Consider the following 15,158-nt stretch of genomic DNA (forward strand, 5'->3'; position numbering starts at 1 on the left):
CTTGACAATAATCAAGTAGTGGCATGATACAATGTACACACAAATGAAATGTATTAACTTACCACATTTCAGGGATGAATAACAGCAAGAACATAATGACAATAATAATAATTATTATTATAATAATTATAATAATTTTCTCAAAATCACCAGTCTGGTACAAGAATCAAAGTCATAGCCCGCACGGCCTTAGCTCAATGGTTCAGTAGGCAGTATTTGGAAGAAGAATTAGAGTCATAATACTACTATTATATCAAAGTAAAACAAGAATGGGATTTGTTCCCAATGTCAAAAATCTACACAAGAATGAAAACCACAACTTCATAGAAGGAAGTGGCAATGAAGCATATGGTGGCGCCCCCCGAGCTTCCTGTGCTCTTGCAAACACAAGCAATTTACTATTGGATTCATTCGCGTACTTACTTGAAGCTCTCGCGTTGTTTCTCGTGCATCTGCATTTGCGTGCCAATTATGTATCCAGAAACTGGGTTCTTGTCAAGGCATGCAGAATTCAACAGCTCTAGAGGCTCGGCCTTGACAAACTTTTGACCAATTTTGCCTTGCGTTTCAACATTCATGGGGGTTTAGTTTAGTCCCTTAAAAACTGCCCCTTGTACTAGCCTCGATGTGCAAAGTCAACAAGATCACACCGGCTAACACATAGATTCAACAGAGAGCGCAGTGTCATAAGACGCATATATGCAGATGCTTTCACAACATTGAAATACTCTAGAATCTCGGTGACATCTGTTCTTCAAAGGAACAACATCACGAATGACAAAAGCAGGTGTTTTGCCCTTAATATTTTTTGGGTGTACCCAGGGTTTCCACCGTCGGACATAGTGACTAATCCCCTCTCTGGATTGTAGGTAGTAGGCACCTCTTTTGCCCTTAATATTTGAATAGCCTGCAAAATTAACGGTCAACACAAGTAACTAATTCAATACTAGAACATTTAAGCTTTAGAATTTAGAGCATAAATTGAATTAAGTTTTGTTCAAAATTTTGCATGCAACAATGAATAAGAGACAATATGTAAAAGTTTCAGGTATAAAGTCCATTAACGAAAGGTTCAAACGCAACTTTAGCCACTAAAAGTGAAATTCAACTTTTAACTAATGACTTAATTCAGTCTATTATAGATGTAATCCAATTATAACTATCGACTCAATTGAACTAATCCTTCACACCAATCTAGACAAGGTCAGCTACATTTTTGTCCTCACTAATGATGTTATCTGCATGCTTTCTTTTTTGCCTTCACTCTACTGTTAACATTTTGTTTTAATGTGGTGGGCCCATGGGAAGCGATGTTGGGGAAAATATATTCGGGTGTAGAGAAAATACAGAAAAAACAAGAATCAAGAACTTTAGGCGTGTATACCATACACTTTCCTAAAGTTTTGAATCACACTGTATGAGCAACCTGGGTCTCAAATAAACCTTGTGAGATACAAGAAGTTGGCAAATTAATCAGGTTACAACGAGTTATTCAGCAAAGGTAGAAAAAGAGGAAGAAGTCTCAAAAGTTTCTTGAACTTATACTGCATATACAACCACCCTCAGACATGGAGGTTACGGGAAGTTTAAAAACCTCCGTTACCACTACTCTCATGAATAAGACAAAATTCCGTTACCACTACAACAAATATGTAAATTATTCACAGATTAAATATATGTAAAATTGATCAAGAATTTATTATATTAGCAAATATAATAGAACTAGTAGTCTAAAACAACAGACAAGTATACAAACCTCTACTAGTTTATAAGTAGACTTGTCCAGCAGACCTGCATGCACGAAAGCCTTTGATGGACAATTAGCATACCAGCCCGGCAGGTAAGGGGTGTGTTGCATACTAGTCTGGCAGACCGTCATGAAAGGGTCTGCTGGATCAATCTTTGATGGTATACTGGTCCCTGGCCAAAGTTTTCTTCGATCCCAGAGACTTGCGGAAATATCTGTCCGTTTGGAAATATCTATTGATATCCCAAGGTTTACCGTTTGGGAATATCTACTGATCCCCAAACCCAAAGTCTATTGTTTGGGATAGATGTGGATTCACCAAATTTACCGTAAACATGCCTGGGAAAGTCAAATATTAAAACTCAATTAATCTCAGAAAAATTTATCTTCTGAAGTATGAATCAAAACAAAGAAGATTAATTCTTCTCAATAAATAACAAAATAACCACCATTATTGATCAAGAAAATAACAAAGATTTCTACCAACTTAAAACAATATTTTAACTCCACAACACCAAAATATTATTTAAGTTCCCGGTACACATACCATGTCTGAAACTTTAATATTCATTATTACTATATAAATTTTCCAACTAGTGAGGTTGATTGTAGGTTTATATTATGGAAGGCACTTGCCATCCGAGGAAACTAATTCTCTCCTTTCCTATTTCTAGTAGTTCTTCGGTAGCACATTAGGAATGTCAACGAAATTGGTAACAGTCATGGTGTGTTTGGAGGCATCTGAAATTGGTAACAGTCAACAAAATAGCACATTAGGAAAGTATCTGAAATCGGTAGCAGTGGAATGACGGGCATATCCACAACTTCAGATACACAATTAAATTTGCATGTTATGGTGTGTTTGGAAGAAATACAAAACCTTCCCATGGGCAAAGAGTTGTGGTCAACAACACCAGAATCATAAATGTGCAGTTGAGGAAAGACAAGGAAAAGGATTCCATATATAGCGGGTAATTGAAGGAAAAATAATAAGAGAAACTCTATCCTTCACAAGGCCAACACTAAAAAAAGTTTACCAAAACCACCATGGAAAGAGAAATTACACAATGTTTGGACAGACTTTACACAAGTACAGGAGAGTAACGGTCAACGACCACGAGTATAACCAATTAGCTACCCTTGTCTGGTAACATAATGGTCCATTACACGCATCTATACCCTTGTCCAGTGAGTGCAACTGTACAAGGAATTATTCAAGGAGGTTCCTTGCATGCATGTATCTGAAAAATAAATGACGTTCATCAAATCACCTTGTTGTATTTGCTCTTGAACAACTTCATGCATATCATTTCCACCCTGCATAAATGATCAGTCTATTCAAGGCCACCCACCTAAATGACTAAAAAAGACACATTCAACAAATAGTCTCAAAAGCATGCTGCAAAAAAATAATTAACACAATTATTCAATTAGTCAGCCAATGGGCAGTGGAAAGGTTTAAGTTACCTACTTTTGTACATTTAGTGATGCAGTAATTCAGGAACTGAAAAGTGCAAGCACCTATTATCCCAGCGCAGTCTTATCTCCATGCCAATACGGAGTCCCTTTTCTCTAACGATCTTTCCCCACTTACCAATAAGGTTATAGTAGCTACCACGCCATCTCAACTTCATCAAGTAGAGGTCACCAGTGTCTTCATCTTGACCATTAACATCCATTTGACGTTCATTTCTCAGCTGCTCCCTGGCTTGTGGTGTCCAGTAAAAGAGAATATGATCTTCAACTGCTTTGCCCGGCAGAGTAAGGAATGGATGGCTGGTATCCACATCAGATAAGGTCAGTGCCTTCTTAATTGGCCAATTATCTTGCACTGAACTTGTTGCAACATAGTGCTCTTGGCGAACTGAAAAGTACAAGCAGTCATTTGTCCAACATATTCTGATCTCTTCCCCAACACCAAGCCCTTTCTGTCGAATGATTGTCCCCCATTTCCCAATAAGGTTATAGAAATTTCCCCTCAATTTTATTTTCATTTGATAAACTTCTCCACTATCATAATCCCGGGCATTCACATTCACATGGTCTTCGTTTCTTAACTGCTCTTGCAGCTGCGGTGTCCAATGCACAAGAATATGATCCTCAACCAGTCGGCGTGGCAAAGGAAGAAATGGATGATTTGTGTCCACATCAGACACAGTCAACACCTTCCTAATAGGCCACTGGTCATGCACTACTAGTGCATGTGCTGCAACCATTCGGACAGGAGTAACCACTGCAGGAATCAGCTGCTGTGGGGCAGAGAAGTGCAAGTACCCATTGTCCCAGCGAATTTTAATCTCTTGTCCGACATCAAGTCCTTTGCTTCGGACAACTCTACCCCATTTGCCAATAAGGTTGTAATAACTCCCTCGCCACTTCAGCTTCATGCCATACATCTCACTTGTGTCATCATCTTGAGCATTAAAATCTATATGCCCTTGGGCTCTCAAACTCTCCTGTTGCTGGGGTGTCATGTGGACAACAATATGATTTTCCACTTGCTGCCGAGACAATGTAAGGAATGGATGTGTGATATCCACATCAGACAACGTTAGTGACTTCTTGATAGGCCAGGCCTCATCAACTTGAGGACCTTGAGGTACACCACTGTAATATACAGTTCTCCTCATCCCTTAACAACAAAAGAACACATGACAAGAATAAGAACGTGTCGTGCAATCAGTATTCAGTAAATGCTTATCAAATACATAAAAAGCTTATACGCAAAACTGTAAAGATGCAGAGGGTTGTAAGTAATGCATCCACTATTAAGCAAGGCTAATCATTCAGCATAAAAGAAGTACAACAACATATAAATACTAAAAATAGCATTCCATTATAAAATCCAAACGTTATAGAAGTAATGAATGCCTTATTCCTAGTTTATAAATCTGAAACTCCAAAAATAAGTTTTAAGGGGTTGAAGTCCCAACTGCAGGTTAACAAAGCCTGGCCCTGAACCACTTGGGCCAAGGGTCATTGCCGTGTTCAAACCATGACCAAGCAACTGTTTCAAGCACATCCATAATCAGCTTAAACCCCTAACAACAAATTCTTTTCACTTTTCAGTACCTCAGGAGCACATATAAAGCAGAAAATTTTCATTTCCTGTGACCTTCAGCTAACTATTTCTTCACACAATCAGTTAACTGAAAACTCACTACTCCAAAATCAAAACAGGAAATTTATGCAAACCCTAGAAAGTTAACTAGAATCAATAAGTAGTACAAGAAAAACAGCATATGGGTTTCTCATGTAACATTTCAGTATCTTCATCAGATAATGCTAACACTAACATCAATTTCAAACAAACTTACTTCTAAAAATTCCCTCCAAGGAATGCTGAATCACACAGCATAGAAAAAAACATTAAAAATTAAACAGAGAAGACCAAAATCTTACCTAAAAGGCTAAAACCGGTTGGCAACTATTAAGAACAGAAAGAAATGTGGGTCTTGGTCAACTTAGGAAACAGGGAATTGCGAAATTTTAAGGTAAATCAGGTTTTTATAAAACAGAAGATATAACAAAAGGTAAAAAAGGGAAATAGAAAAAGTATGGAAGGAGATCACAAGGGTTTGAAGGGCCAACGAGAAGATGAAGGATGAATATCACATTTTGTGAGAAGGAGAAGAATGTGAAGGGAGGTGGTTGTGGGTCTGGGCAGAAGAAGATGGTGGTGCTGTACAGTGATGAATACGACGATTGTCATGTTTTTGGTTTGACGGTGATGATGAGGAGGCTTCGAAGTTTGTGTGAAGAAAATGGGGGTAAATGAGTTTTTTTTTTTTTTTTTTTTTTTTTTTTTTTAACATAATCAATTTAATACTCCATCCGTCATATTTTGTTTGTCTGATTCGGTTAAAGATATTTGACTGAAGTTAATATATAAAAATTATATATTTAAAAAGTGCTACTATATTAAACACGAAAAATTAAATTTAAAAATAATTAAAAATTACTAAAGAAAACAAGCAATAAGAACATATTTGTCACAATATCACCACCTAATAATTATTGAAATGATGATCAAATTAGTCATCGAATTACACTAAAAAAATATATAATTATGCTATATTGACATTGAACGAAAAGAACAATAACTCACACCTGGCGTGGTCAAGTTAATATTTCTTCTTAGGAGCTCCGAAAGGGGTGGTTGATTGGGTGGAATCCTCTGGGTTGAGCCCGTTATATAAATATTCTTAGTGCGGTTACTCTCATGTTTAATTTGCATGCTCCTATGAAAAGAAATAGTTATTCTTAGGGAATTGAAAAGCATTTTTTTTTGGAAAGGATGAAAAGCATTTTTTTAAACATCAATATTAATCAAATAGTTTGATTACAAAACACATAAATCAAACTACAATACATAATAGTCATGATAAACTATAAGATTTCAGTAGGCAGTATTTCAGAGCAAAGATATTAGAGTTCGAACCTTGGCGGCAGCAATATGGAGATTATGTTTAAAGTGGACATATCCCTATGCGCACCGGCATCGGCATTTGGTCTTGTCTGCTGAGTCATTGAGTCACCGTGATTTACATCCTCCCAAATGTTCTGTCGGACTGAGGTGTGAGGGGCCCTTGAGGTTGAGGATTCAACCTTTTGTGAGAAGAATATAAACTATAAGATAGTATTCATTTATGATCTCTCATATTTTGATATAAATTTCTTTGGAAAATTTGCATTTTCCGTATCTTAGTTATATGGTAATTGTGTAATGTCCCTGAGTGTTGGTAATGCTCATTTTTCGTCCCTAAGTTAACATTGGTGTTGCATTTTTTCGTTCTTTCGTGCTCACTTTTTGTCCATGAATTATACTAAAATTGCAAATTTTGTCCATAATGTTTTATTAGTAAATGAACGAAAAATGCAACGTCAATGATAAATTAAGGACGAAAAGTGAGTATGACCAATACTTAACGAATTTTACAATTACCCTATAACTTAGGAAAAAAGTGCAATTTTCTCTTTTTCTTAAATGAACCCCAAAATACAATTATGATATACCAAATAATAACACATTACTTATATTTATATATAAATTAATATTTTCGATGCGCAATGTGCAAAAATAGGTGTCCAATATTAGTACTTTATATTAAAATTTTAGATTTATTTAGATTTTAGATATTTAAATTATTGTAAATAATAATAATAATAATAATAATAATAATAATAATAATAATAATAATAATAACAACAACAACAACAACAATAATAATGTAAAATATTTTTATAAATTTGATATTTATATTTTAGGAAATAAATAACATATAACTCCAATATATAATGTGTACATATTATTGTTATTATTGAAGAAGATAATAAAATATACAGTGAATGCATGTGCATGGTAACAATAGTGGAAAAGATAACAGAAGTTATAACTGTAGAGGTACATTTGTCCAAAATATTGTATAGTACAACTTTTATAGCATAATGTATAAAAAACGTAACGGAAAACAGACATACATGAATGGTATAACCTTCATTCACACTTATTATGTTTTTAGATTTAGATATTAGATATAGTTTTTAAACACCTAACATCATATTTTCTAACAAATTAATAATCTAACATCATGTTTTTAAGGGAAAATTATCAAATACCCCCTAAACTTTACTAAAAAATTAAGTAGGCACTTAAATTTTCTAATGTTGCAATTAAATATATAAATATGTTATTTTGGAGCATTGAAGCTCAGGAATCGGCCGGCGACCTATAATTGCATGTACTAGGGTTTCGACGGTCCTCCGGTGAAATTTTGGTGACGCTGGTCGTTAGTGTTTGTCTCTTTAAATTCGCCGGAGGACCACCGAAACCCTAGTTACCTGCAATTATAGGTCAACACCCGATTTTTGGATTTAAATGCTTCAAAATAACATGTTATGAATATAATTGTAACTTTTAAAAATTTAATAGTCTAATTGATTTTTTTATTAAAGTTCAGGAGCCTATTTGATTATTTTTTCTATTATTTTAATTTTATAACAACCTAACTTGGAATCGAGACATTTATATTTTGAGGGAAAGAGATATTTATATTTTGGGAGCAAGTAAATGTAAGTAAATATAAAATCTTCAATAAGGCAATAAATAACATGAGCATAACTCAAACTCATATATTTGGAAGTAAATAAGATATAAGGACTTGTTTAGTTCACGAAAAATATTTGAGGCGAAATATAATTGAAATTCTATAGAAAAGTAATAACTGGGAAGATTAATTTTATTGTTTGGTTGGTAAAAATTAAATTATTGAGTATAAGACCTATATACCCTACACAATAATAATAATAATAATAATAATAATAATAATAATAATAATAATAATAATAATAATAATAAATTATAAAGACAAAATAGTCATGTCAACTCACTTTTTGTTCCCAAGTTTCATGAAAACAAAATATCACCATCAACCTTTGGAAAAAAAGTTCTTCATAACTAACGAAAATTTTTTCTATATAAAAAGTTTTTCATGAACCTAACCGGAGAAAAATATCATTTTTTCAAATTTAATGGAAAATTTTTTCTATAGAATCAAACACCCCCTAAAGAAAATCCACTAATGTTACATCAAGTAATTAAGCCATAAGCAAGAGTGAAATCAAAATTCATTTAGCAATTTGGTAGTCTAAATTTTTTTTATATAAACACTTAATATTAGCATTTATATATTTGGAAGTAAGTTCTAGTATCAAATCCAAAAAGTAAATAACAATCTGATAGTTTTATTCGGACCGGATCCACCATAAACTGAGTATATAAATACAGAACGGGGGTAGGAAAGAATAACTTTATTACCCTGGGCGCTAGGTCCAAAATAATGGGTACAAAGCCCAGAATCAAACCCAGGTATAGGGGTTGAGAATATGAGATCAAGACCATTTGAACCATAGTACTAGTCGTGTCTGTGTATTTCTTGCCCTTTGCCAGGAATTCAGGACCCCTATTTATAGATTGCCCCCTTCCCCTTCCTGACACCCATGTGTCCCACGTACTTAGACCTCACTCCCCCCCTTTTTTTGCACGCCAGTCCGCACGTTCACCACACCTCTGAAACCCCCGCACCTCTACGCGCACCCCACGCACCCCGGGCGGCCCACTCGCCCAGCGCCAGAAACCGCACTGCCGCGCCCCCTGCGATGGGGGCGCCAGGCACGCCATCGCCGGCTATGGGCGCCGTCCCCGTGGCCTCGCACGGGGGCGCTACGCCCGCTGCGACCAGCGCCCCAGCCGGCGGTCTTTTCCGGCCACCCCCAACCCCATGCCGCCGTGCCTCGACCCAAAACCCCCTGAACGATCTTAATATTGATTATGCAATAAGACACTTATATTATCCAAATCAAGACATTTTAGAAATTCTTTACAAAATAAAATGTTTTAATTAATTGCAAGCAAATACCTAGAAGGGTATGTAACTAGAAAGCTTTGGACTTACAGAATCATGAGTCATCAATGGTGTTGATCTGGTACCACCGACATTTATGACTATGTAGGCATTGAGATTTATACCCAATATCACTGCAATCGGGTTGTGAGTTGTGGGTTGCGATTGATGATTCTCTAGGTCTCCATAGATTTTCGGATAAAATTGAAAATGACAGCGTTTACTGTGAATAGAAAGGTAAAGATGAGAACCAAATAGAAAATAATGAATCTTTTAATGACAAGTGACACTTCTGAAGGAAAAAAAAAAAAAAAAAAAAAAAAAAAAAAAAAAAAAAAAAACATTGTGTATTATGCCAATGAAGATTCCATTGTCATCTTCAAAAAAGAAAAAAAAAATCAATGAAACTACAAAGTAAAACCTTTTCAAATATTCCATGTCATGTTTGACCCGTTTCTTGAATTTCTTGAACCACCAGTTTAAGATATTCATCGGCACAATCAGCTTGCCTTCGTCCACTATGCAAAACAATTTCTCTCTCATTTTCATCGCTAACCTATTTATTTTCTTGAGGGAAGTGTAGTGAGCTCCTCACTAGAAATGTTGATTTTGGGGGAGAGTGGAGTGACATCAACATGTCGCCATGCTCCGACCATTGTAAGGAGAGCACAATGATGCACTTGGTCAAGCAACAATGATGTTGCTTGCTTTCAAATGGGATTTGTTTACTCAGAGTACCTGAGGGAGGTAGGGATATCGTCTTCAATTTGAGGGTTTTAATTTTTAATGGCTAATTTTTATGATTGATAAAGAGTTAATTCCACTAGAGGTTCCTTGTCTTTGGTGGCAGTTTCAAATTTAGTCTCATATTATCGTTTTTGTCATTTAACATCCCAGACTATTGTTTTTTGGACATTTTTAGTCATTTTCATGACTTTTCCTATTTTTAGTAAGGGCATTTTTGTCTCTTCATATTTTTCTTTTGTTATTTTTTCCGATTTCAACCGGTTTAATTGGTTTAAGACTTTACTAAAAACCGGCTAGAAATTATGGTTACTAAAAATCAGAGATTACCTAAAGTTCTAAACTAATTAAATCGGTTGAAATCGAAAAAAATAACAAAAGAAAAATATGAAAAATCTGGGGTGTTAAATGGTAAAAACAATAGTCGGGAACTAAATTTGAAATTGCCACTAAAGACAATGAACCTCTGGTGGAATTAACTCTTTGATAAATAAGGAACATGGAAAAAAATAATTTTTTTAAAAAAATATGGACAACCACATGGAACGCAAATTATGCCGTGGAATCGTGTTCACCGAGAATGGTGAACACAAGTCAAAACGACGTCGTTTTTAGGCAAAAAAAAAAAAAATTCGCGGATGTGGAGTTAACGGCGCGTTACTGATCAAATTATGAATTTTCTGTTATGAGATTATGAATTTTATGAAAATTCATAATCTCATAACAGAAAATTCATAATCGCATAACAGAAAATTCATAATCTCACAACTGAAAATTCATAATCTCATAACAGAAAATTCATAATCTTATAACAGAAAATTCATAATCTCATGGTTCCAAAGTGAATGTGTAGGCATGGTTCCAAAGTGAATGTGCAGGCATGGATTCATAATTTATGAATGTCCGTGATTTCGGACGGGAATATGTAGGCATGGTTCCAAAGTGAATGTGCATGCATGAATTCATAATTTATGAATGTCCGAAACTCCGAAATTATGAATGTAATGAAAATTCATAATCTCATAACAGAAAATTCATAATCGCATAACAGAAAATTCATAATCTCATAACAGAAAATTCATAATCTCATGGTTCCAAAGTGAATGTGTAGGTATGGTTCCAAAGTGAATGTGTAGACGTAATTAATTTAAAAAAAAAAAAAAAAAAAAAAAGATAACGGTGCACTAACACCGTTGGAACCGTGTTCACCATGAATGGTGAACACGGTTCCATGGCATAACGTCTGCACATGGAAGGGGTAAGCTTAGTAAATCGGTTATTTGGGTTGATTGAACTTAAAATGATTGTCCAATGAGTGTTTTTGTTTTTTTGTTTTTTGTTTTTTTTTTTTTGGTATAGTTTAGTGGCTAATAACACATAACAATTCAAGTGTATTGTATTAACACTTAAAATTTGGTACAATGTAAGCATGTATGACTATGTAATGTGGGTACGGTAATTTCTAATGAATCATTTGATTCTTTGCTTGAATTGAATTTGAATATTTTACAAACCTATGATTGTCTGTTTGGAATTTATTTAGAGATCAAATATTTCGTTACAAATAAATTTGGCTTGTGTGCAACGAACTTGGTACTTGAAATACTTGAACTTTGATCACTCGAATTTGAAATACTCGAGATATAATACTTAAAATGCTTGGTTTTGAGTAAAATACTTGAGACTTGATACTTGAAATATTTAAATTTGAAGTACTTTGGTACTCGAAAAAACTTGAAATATTTGAAAAAATTCGTCACGAACAAATTTGGATTGAGCATAATGGACTTTGTACTTAAAATACTTGGATTTGAATGCTTGAACTTGAAACACCTAAAGTATTTTTAATACTTTTACCTTTGTTCTTTATCTACCAATATGTGAATACAATTGTGTATCTGCATAATGGTAAGTTATGCCTTTGCATTGCTACATGACATAAACTAAGCTAACTTTGAAGGAGTTTATGTATTGTTGGGGAAATGGTCTATGGATGTCAATCGAGATAGTTCATTTAATTTCGGGCTAGTCCTATCGGGGTTATTGATTTATCAAATTTATTTTGTAAAGTTTAAAACTATTGGCTCTAATCTTAAAATATTAAATTGTCAAGCTCAACTAAAACTTCTAACATTTTAAAGATATTTCTAAACTTTCAATTTTAATAAACTAATACATTTTACATTAATAAATATAAACTTATATATCATAATCAGTATAAACCGTAATTTTCAAATGTTTACTAAAAAAATAATATATTTGCATATAATATAATGATTATAATAATTTTTATTTTTTAGTATTTATTTTCATAAAAATATTTTATTTTGTAATACATTTATTAATATTTTTTAAAAGTTCTATTTACAAATTTAATAAAAATACTAAATAAGGATTTACATTGTCCACATCACTTGTAAGACAAAGAATATTTTTTAGTGGCTCAACCTATTGGACTAACCTACTAAATTTAACTATTTTTTATTTTTATTTTTTGGGATAAAATTTGTTAGCTTTAACCCTAGTATTTTGTTTGTTTGTTTGTTTGTTTGTTTTTTTTTTTTTTTGTTTTTGTTTTTTTTTTTCTTCGTCTTATTGGGCTAGCACATTGGTTTCGGACTAAGATTGACATCCCTAATTGGAGATTTTTTAAAACATCAAATTACATGACAACTCACTTCACGTTGCAACATATAAGTTTTTATGTGATTAGTATTCTGTCTATGCCTACTTTTGACAACGGGTTGCATTAGTGTGACTTAACCACGTTAGATATAGTTCGTGTTAACTTTTTTTTTTTTTTTTTTAAAGTATGTGTATTTTAGTTTAAAACGAAAGCAATAGAGTCGTATTGGGTTGAGTCATACGGCCAATCTTGTTGATAAAAATTCTAAAGATGGTAACGGTGTCTATATTTAATTTGGTGAAAACTTTAATTCTTTTTCCAAACAAAAAACACATGCATACATTGTAAATCAAGTTTATATGTTTATGTGTAAATTAGATGATAACTCACTTCCAAGCTGCAACATCTATGTTTTTATGTGATTGACATTCCGTCTATGTCTACTCTTGGCAAGAAGGTGCATTAGTTTGACTCAATCACGCTAAAAAAATATATGTGTAATTTAATTCAAAATAAAATCAATACAGTCGTAATAATAAGAAATCTAACGATGGTAACGGTGCCCATCTTTGACGAAAATTTTAATTATTTTCTCAAGCGTAGATGGAGTAAGATAAGAACTCTACAGATGGCAACAATGCCCATATTTGGCGAAAACGTTAATTCTTTAAATATGGTAACGGTGCCATATTTTGCGCAAAATTTAAATGAAACTCTCCCAAATGTAAATGGAGTAAGATAATAACTCTAAAGATGATAACGGTGTCCATATTTGGCGGAAACTATAATTCTTTAAAGATTGTAACGGTGCCATATTTGGCGGAAACTTTAATTCTTTAAAGATGGTAACGGTGCCAAATAAACTTTAACTATTTAAAGATGGTAACGGTGCCATATTTGGCGGAAACTTTAATTCTTTAAAGATGGTAACGGTGCCATATTTGACGGAAACTTTAATTTTTTAAAGATTGTAACGGTGCCATATTTTACGAAATCTTTAAATGAAGTGAGATAAAGAACTCTAAGAATTTTTTTGAAAAAATAAAAAATAAAAAACTCTAAAGATTGTAAGGTGTGGTAACGGTGGTCCAAACATAAACGAGGTTGAAAAGTATCAAAGATCACAAAATAAACAACAGTGAGAGTCGAACCCACACCTTTTGAGCCAAAACCAAACGCACTAATCCACTGCACTATGCTGCCCCTGTTTAGTTAAATCCGGTTGAAAATAACAAAAATAGTTTAAAAGTGTCAAAAAAATCACTAAATCGACCACAGTGGGAGTCGAACCCACGACCTTCTGATCCGAAGTCAGACGCGCTAATCCACTGCGCTATGCGGTCCTTATTCGACCAAAACTTTTTACTATTTCTTGTCGTTCTATTAGAAAACGAACACTTTTTGATATTTAAACCGCAAGAGCCAAGAGCTGTCCAAAGAAACCATATTTATCTTGGTTAACGAACACAATTCGGTTAAAGTGTTTGACAACCGAATTATATCATTTGATTTTAAATTTTTAAAAAGTTTATCATCAATTAAAATTTTCATTAATCTTAAATTGGGTTTAGCACTATTAGTTTAAATATTAATAAACTAATTTTGATAGTTTTTTTTTTTTTTTCCAAACAATTATTTTCCACTTCGAGTTTCACCAAACTAAAAACTTGACAAATTTGGCCCTGAATAGACCGTGAGTGGGTGAAATATGATTCTGATACAAAAATGTCACGAGTTTAATTTTTTTTATTAACACTCTCTTAGTCGAGCTCTGTTAGGTAGTGGTTATAGATTTCTCGGAATAAGATCACAGTCTGACGGCGAGTCTGATTTGCAAACATCGATTATAGTAGTAGTTAGCTTACCAACAACAAAAAACGATTAGAAATTTCATAAATGTTCAATATTCGTATGGAAGCTATATGTTCTTAGTTTGAGCTAGTAACCTAAACTCTTGTGATCTTTTGCTGACTAGGGTCACAAGACAAACTTCAATCAGAGCAAACATTCTACAGTGATTAAGAGCTTTCTTGTAGTAAATCAAAGAAATATTCAACAAATAGGATTAGACTAGTGTAAGTTGAATACCTACTATATAAAAAAAAAAAAAAAAAAAAAAAGAAATGTTCAATACTCATACAACCGGTGAATAGAGTTATCAAAATCGATTTTGCCCGTTGGACAGGCCTGCCACAACCTCTACCTATATGGCTATATAGGGGGTGACTTTCAATTTTAAAAATCTTACAAAGAGTGGGCCTCAGAGGCCCACGAGCCTGACCCACTTAAGGATTAAATCTTAAATCTTAAAAATACCATATTTTTGTCAAAAGAAATACATAGTATATTATTATGTATATATTATTTATAATATTGGTTATTAAATGTTGTGATAACTAAGTTGGTAATACTCATCTAATTGTTCTTTTTTCTTTTACATGAATCATCTAATTGTTCTTAGAAATTTAAGAATTGAAACTTACCAATTTTTTTTTTTTCTTAAAGAGTCTGTAAACCTTAAGTGAGACTAGGTGGGCAACGCCATTGACAGCCCGCTAAAAGTGGGTTGACCTATACCGTGAGCCCGTTTACAGACAGTCAATCTAACCATATTATATGGGCTAAATAGTCGGGTTAA

At 33.6% G+C, this 15,158-nt stretch overlaps 1 protein-coding gene and 1 non-coding gene across 2 annotated transcripts; both read right to left on the bottom strand.

Moving 5' to 3' along the window:
- Positions 1 to 119: 119 nt before the first annotated feature.
- On the bottom strand, positions 120 to 5,912 carry LOC109165872. Its single transcript, XM_019314842.1, has 5 exons — positions 5,858 to 5,912; positions 3,269 to 4,379; positions 3,019 to 3,146; positions 1,757 to 2,086; positions 120 to 907 (listed from the first exon to the last, which is right to left on the bottom strand). Exons 2-3 carry the CDS (start codon positions 4,375 to 4,377, stop codon positions 3,086 to 3,088), a joined length of 1,170 nt encoding a protein of 389 aa, XP_019170387.1. The 5' UTR covers positions 4,378 to 4,379; positions 5,858 to 5,912; the 3' UTR covers positions 120 to 907; positions 1,757 to 2,086; positions 3,019 to 3,085.
- A 7,877-nt stretch (positions 5,913 to 13,789) lies between these two features.
- Positions 13,790 to 13,863, bottom strand: TRNAR-UCG. The gene has a single exon. It is a non-coding gene; the product is annotated as a tRNA-Arg (tRNA).
- Between the last annotated feature and the right edge of the window lie 1,295 nt (positions 13,864 to 15,158).

This window comes from Ipomoea nil, unplaced genomic scaffold (assembly GCF_001879475.1).
Source record: "Ipomoea nil cultivar Tokyo-kokei standard unplaced genomic scaffold, Asagao_1.1 scaffold3069, whole genome shotgun sequence".
Taxonomy (NCBI): Eukaryota; Viridiplantae; Streptophyta; class Magnoliopsida; order Solanales; family Convolvulaceae; genus Ipomoea; species Ipomoea nil.

Excerpts from the sequence above, each read along its gene's own strand:
- LOC109165872 (XM_019314842.1), bottom strand. The coding sequence starts at position 4,377 with ATGAGGAGAACTGTATATTACAGTGGTGTACCTCAAGGTCCTCAAGTT. Across the intron at positions 3,147-3,268 it reads AGACTGCGCTGGGATAATAG|CATGCTTTTGAGACTATTTG; the intron begins GTGCTTGCACTT and ends ATTTTTTTGCAG.